This window comes from Rhipicephalus sanguineus, chromosome 7 (genome assembly GCF_013339695.2).
Source record: "Rhipicephalus sanguineus isolate Rsan-2018 chromosome 7, BIME_Rsan_1.4, whole genome shotgun sequence".
NCBI classification, from domain to species: Eukaryota; Metazoa; Arthropoda; class Arachnida; order Ixodida; family Ixodidae; genus Rhipicephalus; species Rhipicephalus sanguineus.
In genome coordinates, this window is record NC_051182.1 from 166558465 (window position 1) to 166574403 (window position 15939).

Below are 15939 nucleotides of genomic sequence, written 5' to 3' on the forward strand. Positions count from 1 at the left end.
GAGCGCCGCGTTCTTCCGTGTTTTTTTATTTGTTTTCATGCACAATGGCGCCTTAGTCCAGTGTTGCCTGAACTCTTTGGGGCTTTTTACAGTGTTGCTGGTATTTATGTAACTCGTCAATAACAGTCACATCCACAGAAACTCGTTCACGAAACTATGCAGTAATTTTTTCAATAAACAGTCGTTAGCACCTTAAGTAAGACACGACCAGTGTAGTTGCTCTGAATCTCAGAGCAGCTACACTTCAACTACAGTGAGCCACATACTTTCTGTTCTGAACTGAACGGTTCCAAGCTGGAAACCACATACACAAGATATTGTAAATAATCTAGGTTTACAATGCACCCATGTGTAAATATTCCTCCATAAAACAAAAAGAAAAAGCAATAGAATAGAAAAGTAGAACTATACCATGAAGCTGTAACAAAGTATAACTCGTTAACATGTCATCATCATTGCAGCGCTGTCATTCATGCGGGCAATAAGAACGACCGAGTTGCCCGACTCCAACTTAACTCATCATGGATAAAGGAAGTAGGCATAAAAGTACATCCCTTTTTTTAGTTTGCAGGCAGGAAGCTTTCCTTGTTGGAGGTGACGAACTGCTGCTGTTGCTCGCGAGATGACATAGCCACGTGTGAACTTTGACTTTGCAGCCTCGCACAGCGCACCACCGTCGTTCCCACCTTGGCAATCGATCGGCCAAATTGACATGCATCGGTTAGAATCCAGCCTTCACAGTCAGTAGGTGAACGCAGCCAGGTATCGGCTGCTGGCCTGCTGTGCACTGGCCTGGTGCGCATTGGCCTGCGGGCGAGGCAGGGAGACAGTGGACGATCTCTGATGGCTGTTGACGTGTGCTGCCGTCGGCGCCGGTGAGTGCAGCGGCAGAGTCGAGTTGGGCTGCGGATGCAGGAAGAAGTAGCGGGACACGGTGGACACCATGAACCCTTGGCCCATTAGCATGGCACTGCTCAGGTCTGCATGTAGAAAGGACAAACGTCCAGCAGAGGTGTTTGTTAATGGTGGTTAATGTCAGCTATTCTTGCCATAATGTTAGTTAAACGATGTCACTCTAAAGGGTCATTCACACCTGCGACTAGAACCGGTCGCACGACCATTTGCGACTGGCAATCAAAAAGCGACTATACGCGACCGATGTTCACACCTGCATGCACCCTATACTGTGCCCGTCCCCACGCAGAATTCACGTCTGCTCCTATTGCCATTGCCCCATACAATATGCCGACATCCTTTTTCTGCACATCTGATTGGTTCAGAGGCTTGCAAGTGCAGTCGTGCAACTGAAAAATCAAGCAACGAGTGACTGAGCCAAAGCAGTTGCTTTGCGACCAAAGCGGCCATTTGCGACTGTTTGCGACTAACTTGATCATGCGACCGGTGCTAGTGGCAGCTGTGAACGAGCCTTAAGTAACGTTCATGCACTGTCTGAACCCCCAGTAGGAAGCTTTAGAGTGCAGCCCTTAGGTGCCTGTTCCTGTGTTGAGCGTCGGCGTGCCTTGTCCCTTGTTGTCCCTTGGCTTAACCAAGCAAACAAGCAAAGCGAAAGATGAAAGGGTGAGGAGAACGCCTTGCGTGCCAATCATAGTACAGAATGCAGTCACGTGGCATGGCGTTTTGGTTTATTCCAAGGCCACCAGATGGCCCTGCCCTCTGTGCATCTCCAGACGTGCAAGTGGCACTTTGCAGGGTCTGCAGGAGCGAGGACGAGACGACAGAGCACATGGTTCTCAAGTGCACACAGCTGACACCACAACCAACAGAGGGCACCACGCTTTCCGCTGGCAGTGGGATTTGAGTCAGCTGAGGACCAGTGCAACGATGCAGTATCGGTTGCGAAGGCCCATCTACGAATGTGGTGGACATCAGTGAGACAATGACTGCAGTTTCTGCCCCATTCTGTTTTTTTTTTCCACTTCTTTTTTTCTCTTTCTTTCCTCTGGCTAGAACACAGTCCACCCGATAAAACGGTATGGCCACAACTCATCATCATCATCGCAACAAAACTTCTTGGCCAAGCGAGCACGTGCGTTGTAACTTTTCGACAAAGAAGACGTACTACTGGTGCTAACGTATGTTTGTGCATCATGTCCACCTCTCACTTCTCACTGTCACTGTACAGTGTTTAAAATAGATAAAGCAACATTCAAGGATTACTCAACAATCATTCTTATCATAGTGTCTGTTAATTTTAACAGTATATTACCTGCGCGGGAACACGCACAATTCATGCCACTGGGATTCATATTGTCTGGCAACCTGGAAAACATGCGTAGAGCTGCACTCAAATTTCACATTAGAGAGTAGTATTGTAATTGTCGGAAATTTTTCTGCTTCAATTTTTGTAAAATTGTGAATGCAAACAGTGGAGTGGCTAAGTAACAGTGCCTGTTACTTAGGAAGCACAGAACAGCTGCAAACTTTTTTTCTTCGGTGTAGCACTCCCACCAAGGTGTGAATGACGGCACTCACAGACTCCCGTGACCATGGAGGCCAGAGGTGGCACACAGGGCAGGTGGCCCGTCAGTCCGGCCGCCTTGAACGCGACCAGCTGCAGCCGGGTGAGGGTGAAGTGCAGATGCAGCACAGTGAACTTGCGCCGCAGCAGCAGCTGTGGCGGCAGGGGCCGTGAGGCGAGCTTTACAAAGATGACGAAGCCGTACGTTCCCAGAAGGAAGGAGCCCGCCTGGAGGAGCATCAGGTAGGGGGACGCATTGGTCGCCTCCATCTGCAATGACAACACCACTCCAGCTGCTTCATACTGCTAGCACAGTGCAAGGCACTCCAAGTAGAAGCCCTAAATCACTACTGATAAAGCCCATATCCAGGACAACAGGATCATCGTTCTGTGAGACAATAATGTTTTTGTAACACTTTAACGCGAAAACATTTTATGCTGGGCTCCACTGAGGATTGATGCACATCGTTTCCGTCATGGAAGTGATGGCAATAAAAGGGCACACAGGCAGCTCAGAAAGAAATCTGAAAAAAAAAAAAAAAGAACACTTTCACCGAGTTACCCGGCTGAGAAATCAAACCTCCGTGTCTGCAACTGTTGAACGAAGATGGTGGATGCGCTGACCACTATGCCACTAACGCAAACAGGTTCCCAATGACGAATGCATAGTATATGCTTTCCACTTTGACAGGGTGATGCCACCATCTAGAAGCAGTGCAGAGAAGCAATATGGCAAAGCAATGTAGAGGCATATCGGTTTCTCAAAAGTAGTACTGACACTAAATTTTGAAGGAGAGATAACATGTGGGATAGATTTGTGTACACACACACACACACACGCACACACATCATCATCTACAAAATATCGATTACTATAGCCTAAAACATATTTAAAAGCAATTTTGAAGTGTGTGCTGTGCAACTGCATGCTACACGGAGCACCTCACGACATAGACATCAACTTGCTTAGTGTGTAAACAACCAACAGTTACCCCTTTCACAAGTTTGTGTTAGGTGCAATGCTACTTGCGTGCGCACTCTCCTGCAATTGTCAATGTGGTGCTCACGTGCCCAGCTGTGTTTAACAACAAACCACACTGGGTCCCGCCCCTTTCGGCACTCTCCAAAACCGAAACTGTGATTGGGCACTATAAGAACATTTCCAAATAAGCAACCGTCTCGCACTCGAGCAAACAAGGTTTCCAGCTCCGATAAGGGGATTGTTAGCTACTTCTAGCAACAGAAATAGCAAGATGTAAAATTTTGGCTTCATGCTGCTCAGCTTGAAGGTCGAAGACCAAAAATGGGCTATCCAGCAGGCCGGGGAGTCTGTAAGGAGACAAGGTTTCCCGGCCTCTACCTGTGTGGTCTAGCACAGACCACAAGCCAGCCGGATCTTGTAATGAAGTTTATTCACTCACTCGCTACACCTCTAAAGAGCCAGGTTCCTCCTACACGCAAATGGTGTGCACTCACCTTATCCCCTTCGTGGATGCCTGTGAGCGTGCATACAAAGATGATGGTGACCAGAATCAGGGGGATGAAGAACAGCTGGTAGACAACCACCCGCAGGACAGCATACCTTCGCCTGCAAGGACAACATGTGGCGTGCTTGCTTCTTTGTTAAATTACAACATGTTGCATTGTTACAAATTTGTGAATTAAATGTTATTCATTACCTTTTGCTTTTATTGACTTTTGATGATAAAATAATATTTTTTATGAGCATAGTGCTTCATTTTATTTTTTTCTTGTGATTTTCTACGTATGTAACATTCTGCTTTGTATAATTGCTTTCTGGATACATTCTGCTACTGCTTGCTCAGTTGTCTCGTGTGCATTGTTAAACAGGAAGCCCTTCCCAAATAGTTTCGCTTTGGGATGTCCTAATGTGCCGCTCAAAATTTATGCTTGCTTCTTTTGCGATACAAATTAACTTCAAACCGTCAATGTACACGAAGTACATTTTATATCGAAGGGCAAGCTATAAGGCTATGATAAAATGCAAATAACTTTAAAGTGCCCCCGAAATTATTTTTGCGATTACATATATAAGCAGTTAGGCTACTCACACCACATTTTAATTAATGACTGAGTGAAGCACCTTGATTCAAGGGAGCTATGGGTGATTAACAGCTACCCTCCTCTGCTTTTCCTCCTCAGCTTCTTTGCTGAGCAGCTCCAACTTCCATGATCATTCAATGGTGCACGAAATAGGCCATGCTCAGAGTTTGTCTGGCTAATCTCAAGGTCACGAGATTCCACCACAAACCGGGCTGCACACACTTTGTCCTTTGGTACAAACACCAAGAGGCCAACGAGATTAGTTGTACGAGTGATACCGCAAGACAGCGCCACGTTCGCAAATGCACAAGTGGCTGAAAATTCAGTGCGGCAGCACTGCTGCTGTCTGCGGTGATGCCCATATTTGAAACCTTATAGTAAATTAATAAAAACTTAATGCAGACCACTCAAATGAGTATATTAATGACTCGAAGGACTTATGGTACATGGTTCGATGGGTTTGTACACAATTGTCAGAACTGTTTCAGGGTCCGTTTAAATACCGCAGAACTTTAATTATGTAAAGGCTTAAGTAATTTGTAGAAAATTTATTTTGTAAGTGCAATTTGGACACCAACTAAAGGTGGCATTCAATGAAATCTAATTTATGAATGCATTGCACCGAGTCAACAGTGGAACAAATTACAAGAAAAGGAAGAGGGATGCAGAAGCATGCAGTCATGAAGGTGCACCAACTGGCCCCTTTCATTGCCTCATTAAATGATCACAGACTTCTTCCTTTGTTTGCATGATCTTCCAGCATCTACACTATGTCAAAGCACTGTCTTCAAGGGGAGGGGATTTGGATGCTTGCTACTGCAGCTTTCACATTGTACTCAAGCAACACATTGTCACAATCGCTATTTCTCCCTCTAAGGTTAAACATTTACCTGGTGAAAGAACAAGCTGCAGCATAGCCATGGGAGGGTTGGAAGTTCAACCCCCCCCCCCACCTCCCCCCAAAAAATTTCTGGCTACACCCCTGATAACCGAATCTAACTCTGTACCTTGGAGGAATGGAAACTTGGGTGTACATTTCTGTAAAAGGTGGCAAATTTTCCATTTCTCACCACAAAAAATTTGGCCCCCATTACTGTAACAGAAGGAACGAGTAGATATACTGTATGACAAACGTACCAGTAACACCATTAAATTTTGCCTGTGTGTTAATGTGGCCCTATGGTGAGGTACATAGGAGTGGGGGCTCACTTGGAGAAGGAAGGTGTCGGGCAGCACCACAGCACGCAGCAGATGGGGGGACCCCGCAGTGGCATCTGCTCATTAATGAGCCGCTGGACAAGCTGCTCCGAGCCCCCCGCATAGCAGCTGATCAGCTCAAAGTACATCACCAGCGAAAATGGAAGATACCTGCATGTGACATCCACATGACACTCACTCACAGCTGCGACAGTCGTGTCGCAAATGTAGGACACAACAGGGCAAAAAATTGCTGCAACAGAAAGATTTTGTTTGAGTTGGATGCACTGCTTCACTTTTCTCTTGCTTCTTGCCTTGCTGTCCTTTTTCCATTCTTTTTAATCATTGGCAACACAAAAATAGAGTGTGCTGTTGCAGTGAATAAACTTTAGCTGTAAGTCAGTGCTCTGCCTGTCCCTTCATCTGGTCCCTTGTGTCTTGCTCTTTTTTGTGTTGAAAGCTTGTTTTACCAGCTTGCCAAAGTTTCCACTTTACTACCATGCCATGGACCTTCCAGACTACTTAGCCAGAAAGCTTATTAGAGGAATCCTCAAGCAGCCCCTATCTAAGGAAGGTATATGGCATTGAAAACAAAGACCTTTCCAACAAGAACTTCCTGAACATTGCTAGAATGCCCTCAAAAGCATAAAAGACAGGATGCAGGGAGCGTGCTTCATACACACACACACAGAGCATTCTCTAGAGCAGTGTTTCTCAGCCATGACTTTTCGGGAACCCTTGTGGGCTGGTGGAATAGAAGAGGGACCCCTTGCAGTGAGAGAAAGAAAGGGGGGTCACAACACAGCATACAGCGTGAAGTATGTGGCTTTTATTTAAATGGATCTCCGCGGAAACCCATTTGAGAAGCACTGCTCTAGAGGGATGTTCTTTCACCCCCAATGCAAGAATCGTGTATATGCTTTTTACCGGCTAGTTTACTAACTAAATTTAAGATGGTGCTTTCAGCGTGCCCTCTTAATTCTTATCCATAAACCTACCGGGTTGCCCATGTTCTATTCCCAGTGGAGATGGAGTGTAATAACGTGCCTGTGCTAGAGTACCAGAGTAAAGCAGTCGGACTAAAAACAAAGGTCTTGTGGAAGAGCTACTGTAAGCAGCATCTATAGTGGTGTGCAACGCAGGCTCCCATCACTGCTCTTTGTTGTGCGAACGGTAGAGGAACGCATCTGCAGGTCATCAGGGTACATGCAGGCACTTAAATGTTAGTGACTCTTTTTAAAAAAAACGGTAGTAGCTAGTTGACCTCCTTAGACTCAGTTTCCAAATGAGAATAGGTATGTTGACAGTTTATATGAAAGTGTCTTGTTAGTTGGCAGTGAGTTCGAAAATATATGGCTGCTGTGCAGTCGATTTGCAAAAAAGACCTGACTGATGTTACATAAAGAATACAGAGATAAGAAAAAGTGTGCATAATGGTCAATGCACGGCACATCAATAACAGTAGCAACATGCAGTAAGTGAACTTTAGATCATTTTGTTAAGCCTAAACAATTACTGTATTTACACGATTGTAGGTCGACCCATTTTATCTAAGTTTGAAATCCGAAGTTGTGGGGTTGACTTACAATCGGAACAGAAACTAGTAGCGCCAGTTACGGCGGGAAAAACGAGAAATCACGGATCAGCGTCCGTGATTTCTCGTCCACGGCATGGTTACGACATTACGTTTGCGTTCCGGCCCTACCGGTAACATATACCGTATTTTCTCGCGTATAACCCGCACTCTCGGCAACGATTCGTAGAACATTTTCTAAAAGTAATCCCCGCGTATTGCCGCGAAGCTAGCTTCCCTGCAGAGCTGTGGAGCACTGCCGTAAAGCCACCTTTCCGTACCGGAATCCATGTATTAACAGCAAAGCTGTTTAGCAAATCGTTCCTTGTGAGTCGATCGCAGAAAACTATCATCGTCTTGACGGGTATGTGCCACTGCGCGGATACCTAAGTACGAGTACAGAGAGAGAGAGAAAGAGAAACAAACAGCGAGACGGAAAGAAAGATATAAAGAAAAATTCTTGCCGAAAAAATTTTCACGAGGCTCGTACCCGCGTACCCTCGATCCGAAGGCGAGCGTTCTAACCAGCCGGCTATCCAGGCACGCTAGCAGAGCACAGCATAGCCTTGTATAGCATAGTGTAGCAAGGGGATGGGAAAGGGAAGTGAGCGTGAGGAGGATAGATGTGATGGTGAGGAGAAGGGAAAGAAGGAGGGGAGAGAGTAAACCGTAGCACAAAAGGAATGAGAAAGAGAAAAATAGAAAGAAATGCAGAAAGAAAAAGAGAGACAGAACATCAACAAAAGAGAAAAAGAACGAGAGAGAGAGAAAAAGATAGAAAGAAAGAGGAAGCAAGCATCGCGTCGTCTAGCGACCAGATACCGCACCACCTGGCTAAGCTGCGCATGCACAGTAGCTAAGCCACGCCCATCGATGGAGACTATATATCGCACGCAACCTCCGCTGTACATAGCCTGGCTGCATACTCCCGAGGAGGAAGCCGCACATCTCGAAGCTAGACGTGCCAGTCGACGGGGAGTACGAGCGGCGACGGGTCCGTGCTTCGCTGTGCCAAGCTTTGAGCGACTTAGTGCTAAGTGCGCGCAATTTTTTTGTCTTGACTTTGCAAAACACTTTGTGGGGCTAGCTGATGATACATTCCACTTAAAATATATTCCAGCGTTACTTTTTACGAGACAGGACAGAGAAGTGCGTGACAGCACGGGCGCCGACTCCAACTATGGAGTCAGTCAACGTGTAGTCAGTCCAGAGACTATGTAAATAAGTTTCCTTTATGAAATGCGCTCACGCTTTTTTTTTCTCTTTTTTTGCCATGCTATTTGGAGGGTTCGGCCTACATTCGAGTCGACTTACAATCGTGTAAATACGGTGTGAGCCCTACATATGCCTAAGCCTAATGTATGCCTAAATTGTCCTTCGTGGGTGCCCACACATTTCAATCATTGATGGATTGGTGCTACATTTCACTAAAGATACACAGTTAGATTTTGTGTATTCCTTCTTTTCTGCTATTGTGCAATCTATCATTTGATTGTCAATATTTGTGCTGCTCTTCGGTTTTTTCTGGCATTCGTGCTTTTGTAGGCCTGCCTTTCTATACCACAAATGAAAAGAATGGCACTACAGCTGAGAAGTCTTTTTTGTATGCAAGGAAGCAACAACAACTACAGAAAACATGCTAGCACCATAATAAGTTCAATGCATCAACACATCAGCAAGTCCTGATAGTATACTAACTAAAACATGAAGTTATAAAATTAAACTATCAAAGCATGCAATTAGCACAAGTTTGAGCAGTGCACCATCAATTAAGTAAAAAAAGGAGACATGTGCAATATCAAGAGAGAATAAGAATTACTGAAAAAAAAAATACGAGTTAGAAGCTCATAATGCCAAGAAAGGTTTGGTAGATTAATGCAAAGGAACAGAAAGTTAAGCAAGATATCTAACAAAAGGCTGCCCTGTATTTCTCTAAATGAAACTGAAGGAAAGCTTAGGCAAGTTCACTTAACAATACACAACTAGCTAAAATTAGAACATTTCCTTGCTATTGTCACATGCCGATGCTCAGGTTCCTGCTTGTTATATGCAGTGTCATTATCTTTTTATATAACCCAGTTAGTAAAGCCACGTTCTTTACACAAGCTAACTCTTTAAAAATTGCAAAAGTTTGAAACAATACAGATTCCTTGTGACAATACAAAATATTCTCAATGATTCGTATTGAGAAATTCTTTTATTACCCCATTAAATCCCTGCATGATTTGGGGCTTATATATTGTACATTGTTTGGCTAATTATTATTAGTCAAACAATGTACTTTAAAAACTATCTAAATTATATAATTGTAGTGCTTATATAAACTGCGCACTCAGGACTGCAGAGCCTCATGTACACTTTTTAGTGCTTGTCTACCAGAGCACAAGTGCAACTCTTGGACTGCATGCGACTGCACTCTGTGGACCCTGTGCTCACTTACAGCATGATAATAGAAGAAGTGGCATCGTGAACCCGTGGGAACACGGTGGCCACTAAGGCACAGACCGAAGTTACCTTCAGAAAGGTGAATGCCACAGAGAAGCACATAGGGGCGGGCAGAGGGGGCAAAAGAGACAGACAGAACTGTTAGCAACGACAAAATGATTTGCACATCACATTAACCACAGCAAGCGACGCAAGAGCAGGAAGTTTAGGAGAGAGTGAACAACCATGCTATTTGTGAGTTGTCTTGTATTTGTCCAGAAGGGCAATCTTTTACGCGTTCCATAATAGAATGTTTGTCCTTGGAGTATGTGAACGTTTCAGGCTCACCCGCACGTCTCCCGTTTGTTATGGTTACACAAGCCTTAACCAATTGCATGTGGTGTGCACAAACGTTCTGTCATAGAACACATGCAAGATCACACTTCTGGTTCTAGTAAAGGAGGTGCCAGTCATGCTTCTTAGTAGCGTGACAATCAACCCTGTGATAATTCTCGCCACACCAGGTCTGGGCACAGCATTGACTTCTGAGCATTTTTTCAACATGAAATCGTTCATAGAATGCAGACACCACTGCATGAACATATGTTCGCAATATTTCTAATAAAACATAATTTCAGAAACAAAGCTTTTGAAACAATTACTCATTTACAAACATTAGAGTCTGGTAATGTCTGCACACAATGCTCCTGATCACCTCCATTCGAAAAGCTGTGTCCCACTGACAATATTGATCACGTGCAAAAAATATTACTTCTGTGCTCCATATTGAAGTGAAGTTGGTTATGCTTCACAAGAGGGCCAATTGCTTTCAGGATTGGTTTGCCATTACCAGTCTTCAACATCTTACCAAACGTATACAAAAAAATGTATGCAAGCTGAATTATATGCAGTTTATTTTCTTTGCAAGGTGCCAGTCAGACAGAGTATGGGCACACTTCAAAAATGCGCATCTATGTGCAACAGTAACGTGAATATCATGGTTTACAATATGAACCAACATGATGTTAGCTTTTACATTTATGGAGGTGTGCAAGATACTGCACTACCCTGTAGTGATAACAGGGAGTGGAAACATAAAGTTGTGAGTGCTAAATTGTCTTCACTTGCTCCCTCTTCCATCACAGTAGGTATCTACAAAATGTTCAAACTTCGAATTCACTCATGACAGGTCACAGGCTCCAAGTTTCTAATCTGCAGGAGGAAGCAATTTGGGTCCAAATTTTTTTTTCACGGGGAAATTTTTAATGGGAAGGAGGTGCTCAATCCCTCCAGCCTATTAAAGGCTTAAAACGCTGCCCTGACAGAATTTGACAATATCGCGCAACTTGAGTGTCCAGAATGGCAGCCCAGATGAGCTTTCGTCAAATTGTTGAATAGGTAAGAAGTTTGCACACAAACTAAATCTCTCTGTTCTAATGGAGGTTCGACAGTACAACGGATGCACAGCGCAGATAGAAAGTACACGTACAGGAAACACAGCAAGAGCCAGGGAGCTGTAGAGTAGTGTCCTGCGGGGCCAGCAGGCACTGAGGTAGTGGCATTCGTGAACAAACACTGCCACTGTCGTCACCACCATCAGACTTTCCACAGCCGCCAGGAACAACGCCCAGTTGCCCAGCACTGCAACAGAGGGACACCACGCTGCCTCATGGTGCATCAGGCATGTTGTGTGATGAACTGCTGACACTATATACATCTCGGCTGATTTTCATTAGACTGTACTATGGCCAGTTACAATCTTGAGAACAAGTGTTTTCCGCTCCGCAGAAACTTGCCAAGGTGTGCAAGATGACAAACCCAAATCGTAAAGATAAAAAAACCTGCACTAAGAACCATAAAACTGAATATGTGAAATGCAATGAAGGCCTCGTCTATGAAATTCCTTTAACATGCAGCCGTTCTTACGTAGGACAAACGGGCCGTTGTATAAACGACAGGCTTCGTGAGCACGCCAACAATGTAAAAAACAAAACGGGGGGGATGGCTTGCAATTCATTGCAATAGTTGTGGCTGTATTCCGGAATTTCACAAGTGCAACATAATCGCAAATAGCAAAAACGAAATGTCGCGTCTCATTATCGAGGCTCACAAGATCTCGGGCTTAAAAGAAAAATGCGTCAGCCAAGCGTCCATCTCACTTTCCGACAAGGAAATCGCGTATCTGTGTGGCACAACACGTGTATATTGATTGGACCGTGTTGTTGGTACGTACTTGCTGTCATGCGCATTGAGTTTTGCCAGGTATATAAGGTCACGTCGCTCTGCTAATAAAATTTGTTGACAGTGTGCGCTCCATGTGTGTCTTTTTGTGTTCCCCGTCTACGTCTTTCCGCGCAACAGTTTACGAGAACTTGAGAACAAATATAAGCTCCACCCACAGCCGTCATTGTCCCATCCAGAGAGAATTTGCATCAATGCCCCACCCAATGGCAATTGACTATTTACATGATGTCAAGCGCCTCCTGCGTATGTGGCGACAGTGACTTTCCCATACAGGCACGTGTTTGTGTCGCTAGTTTTCGGTAAAAAACTTGAACTTCCTGGCAAATTTCAGCCAACTTCACTGTTCAGCCAAACGTAATATTCTAACAAGAGACGACAAACTTTTAATTCATAATATGTATAGTACTTGCATTAGCAACGGGAAAGTACTTATAGTTAGAACTGAAACCGCCTAGCACGACTCTCTTGCACAGATGAACGAGAGGTGCACCGCAGTTTTGGGGGCAGAGCTTGTATTTATTCTTGCATTGTAGCCGACTATAGGCATAAAGCGAAGTTAGTGTCGCTGACAGTAAATACATGCATTCACATACATTGACTGCGTGTAGTTATGTAAAAAAGTATGTATTGACAGAAAAAGAACTAGAATTAACTTTTCTTTCATGATTGTTTACTTTCCCTTGTGTTTCCATGTTTATATGTGTACACATTACTAATAATATCAGAAGTTAGTGCTCAGTTTGTGTTGCTTGTCTCCTGTCTCTTGTGAGCTATCATAAATTAACAAAGGTCCAACTAGACCAAATTTGCGCTTTCCATGCACATTATGCTCCATTGAAACTGCAAAGATATTGGGCTGCAATGAAATATCTCCCAAGGCCAGCAACAAATCTCCATGGTCATTTAATTAAATCAGTCAGAATGATGACTATGCATACGGGAGGCAATATGTTTCAAGTGGAGCACACGAAACTATGGTCTTGGATTAGGGCTGCTATATTGTTTTCAGGAGCTTCGCAATTCCACAAAAAAAAAAGCTAGAATATATGCAACAGCAGTGCATTATGTAGCAGCAAGCAATTTTTTTTAACAGCGCCGTTTAAGCTCAGAGAAGCCCTGTTAGTCGCGAACAGAAATTATCATCATGAACCGGCACGCGCTCTCTTCGTCCTCTTCTTCATCTTCTGCTTCGCTCACAGAACACGTGTGCTGATTTGTCGGGCATGAAATGCAATAAATCTGATGGGCGAGAGAATGAGTACAGAGAGAGAAAGAACAAAAGAGAGAAATTCTTGGTGAGGTGGGATTTGAATCCGCATACACATGATTCGAAGGGGAAGGTTCTAACCACTCGGCTATCCCGGCATGCTAGCAGAACGAGCGTTTCTGGAAACCATGTGATTGCGTTGCTATGGCCGAGAAAGAGAAAGATACAGAAACAGAGAGAGTGAAAGAAACAGATAGAAAGAGGAAGAAAGCATAGCATAGCCTTACAGTATAGTATAACAAGATAGTGGGAAGGGAAGTGAGGGTGAGGAGGAGGGAAATGAGGAGGGAGAGGGTAAAGCATAGCATAGCCATGTGTGGTATAGTATGGCAAGGGGTGGGAAAGGAATGTGAGGAGAAAATAGCAGGGGAAAGCCACCAGCTCTGCTGTTTTCTCAGTCTTCACACCATATAGTGCACAGCTGCCCCAATTTTTTTTTAACATATCATCATTTCTTCTAACTTTCATCAAAATATTTATCTATGCTTACACACGTATGGTCCTGGCATATTCTGTTAAATTTCCATAATGAAAAAAATTCGCCCTTATAGGTAAAATGAGAAAATACTCTCTCTTTCTTTATATAACTCGTCCAGAAACGTTATAACTCAGGCAAAAAAAAAAGAGCTAGAAAACTTGCTTATAACTCAGGCAAAAAAATGAGCAAGAAAACTTGCTCTTTTTTTTTTGTAACACAGGCAGGCACACATTTTGTTTTTTATTATCACAATATTCAGCCCTCGCTTGATGAATTTTCATCAAACTTTGCCTTAAATTCTATAAAGCCCATATTCAGAAGAGATGACGGTTCATAATTTAATAAAAAACGTCATATTTCTGCTTGTGTGTTACATTAAATGCAATAAATAAATAAAATATTGCATAAAAATTACTAATTGTGCATTAATTTAGGGAGTTACGTTAACTGCACATTAATTATTAACAAAGTCAGACATTCCCCGATGAATCATATATAGTCATAAAGTGATACTGTAGAACTTAAAGCACAGTTTTTTTTTTAAGTTCTCATACAAGTATAAATTAGCTAAACATACTTAACTTATGATGTAAGGATAAATTTATTAAAAAGAATAGAATGAACTTTCAGATCTGTGCATTATACGCGCTGCATACAAATAGATAGCTACGTTTAAATGTTCTACTTTTTGTCCAAACAGGATCAATATTGTTTTCATGTAACTGCAGCTTGTAAACGGCTGTCATCAGTCGACGTGAATTTGGTCGATATTTTGTCCGCCGCATATGGCGACGATCGGAAAACTCTTCGATCACTTAATTACATGCAGTGAGCCTGTTCCGCCAACTGCAGCCCAGGAAAAAACATCAGTGGCACCACAAGAAGAAGACACGGTAAGAGCGCTCGCTCCAAACTCGGAATTAAAGCAGCTGACCGTGCTGTGTTCAATAGAATATGCGATATCGAAACTACGCGCGCGTCGTCATGCGTACGGCGTTGACGTGTCAATCAAAGGCTATTGTTATTTGCAGGGAGCCGCGGTATTGTTACAACGCTAGGTAAATACCCCACCAAGATCCCAAGCGCAAATTATGACAAAGAAAAAAAAAAAGACAGGAAACTTTTCAAGCTTACCTGCGTATGCTTCCGATGGTGTTGGTGTATAACCTTTTTCCAGAAGCTCTGAGCAATTCAATGTTTTCATTGTTCGCTGAATTGTGCCAAGACATCACAACAATTTGAAGCTGAAACGAGGCAAAAAATGAAAGAGGGCAGGTATTGAAGTTGCCGATAAATTTATACCTTTCAACGACGTGAACAAAGTGCGCTTCGCCGCACTACACCGATAAGCTGCAGTGAAGAATCATTTACAACATCGGCTGCGCGTAAGTAGCAATATATTTTTTTTTCTTTCACCTTTACAAGCTTCAGTTTCGTTTCACTTAAGAACAAAGCGGACCTAAGACACGACAGTATAAAAGAATAAAACGGCTGTCCACCGCAATACGAACACGCGTACGCCAAACAAGCGATCGAGATTTGGTCCGTGCGCGTTACAAAACGACACAGAGCCGATCGAGATGTTTTTACATAACGTCCCGTTGGCCTAATGGCAAAAACGTCTGACGATTAGACTACCACTACTTCAGCGCACACACGAGTACGTTCCGCTTTCTTTATTATTACCTATTTTTTCCCTGCCCTCCACGCGCCAATAAATCGCTCGCTGCAGGACCACAGACGGTGTGTTACGTCTACCCGAAAATGCACCTATGCATTGGCTCCGCGGGAAACGCCAATAAAACACCTCGATCGGCGCTCTTCTCACGCGCTTCATTGAATACCTCGACTCTTCGGACAGGCAGCCGATACATATGTACTCAACTCGATTGGAGGTGGACGAGATATTGAACGCGCAATGTGGGGAAACGAAAATTACAAGGATTAGCTACACGAGCAATCGCGCGTGAGGCACCACTCGTTGATTGTAAGCGTATAAAAAGCGCAGCACACACGTCACCTGCTTTGCTCGGGGTAAGTGCCGGGGGGTAGGGCGGCGTGATCATCATCAACTATCGGTGATGGTGGTGTGGGGCCGCAGCATGAGCTTGGCGGCAGCGCGCTGACGCGCCGACATTCGGATCCCCGCACAGCTGACGGTCGAGCCCAGCCCTCTCGGCCGCTGCTGCTGCTAGCACAACGCCTAGCTTTCT

At 44.0% G+C, this 15939-nt stretch overlaps 1 protein-coding gene across 2 annotated transcripts; it reads right to left on the bottom strand.

The window, feature by feature from the left end:
• Nucleotides 1-712: 712 nt before the first annotated feature.
• LOC119400499 (organic solute transporter subunit alpha) lies at nucleotides 713-15910 on the bottom strand. 2 transcript variants are annotated; one of them, XM_037667558.2, is made up of 8 exons: nucleotides 15747-15910; nucleotides 14861-14970; nucleotides 11227-11378; nucleotides 9754-9827; nucleotides 5753-5911; nucleotides 3956-4067; nucleotides 2494-2749; nucleotides 713-980 (listed from the first exon to the last, which is right to left on the bottom strand). In XM_037667558.2, exons 2-8 carry the CDS (start codon nucleotides 14928-14930, stop codon nucleotides 742-744), a joined length of 1062 nt encoding a protein of 353 aa, XP_037523486.1. In that variant the 5' UTR covers nucleotides 14931-14970; nucleotides 15747-15910; the 3' UTR covers nucleotides 713-741. The 2 variants fall into 2 exon arrangements, with proteins under 2 accessions (XP_037523486.1, XP_049274045.1); XM_049418088.1 differs by lacking the exons at nucleotides 9754-9827; nucleotides 11227-11378.
• Between the last annotated feature and the right edge of the window lie 29 nt (nucleotides 15911-15939).

Bases quoted from the DNA above. Each gene is read 5' to 3' on its own strand.
- LOC119400499 (XM_037667558.2), bottom strand. From the start codon at position 14,930: ATGAAAACATTGAATTGCTCAGAGCTTCTGGAAAAAGGTTATACACCA. The intron at 9,828-11,226 runs GTACGTGTACTT...ACCTTTCTGAAG, and splicing joins TGGCTCTTGCTGTGTTTCCT to GTAACTTCGGTCTGTGCCTT. The intron at 4,068-5,752 runs GTGAGCCCCCAC...TTGTCCTTGCAG, and splicing joins CCGACACCTTCCTTCTCCAA to GCGAAGGTATGCTGTCCTGC.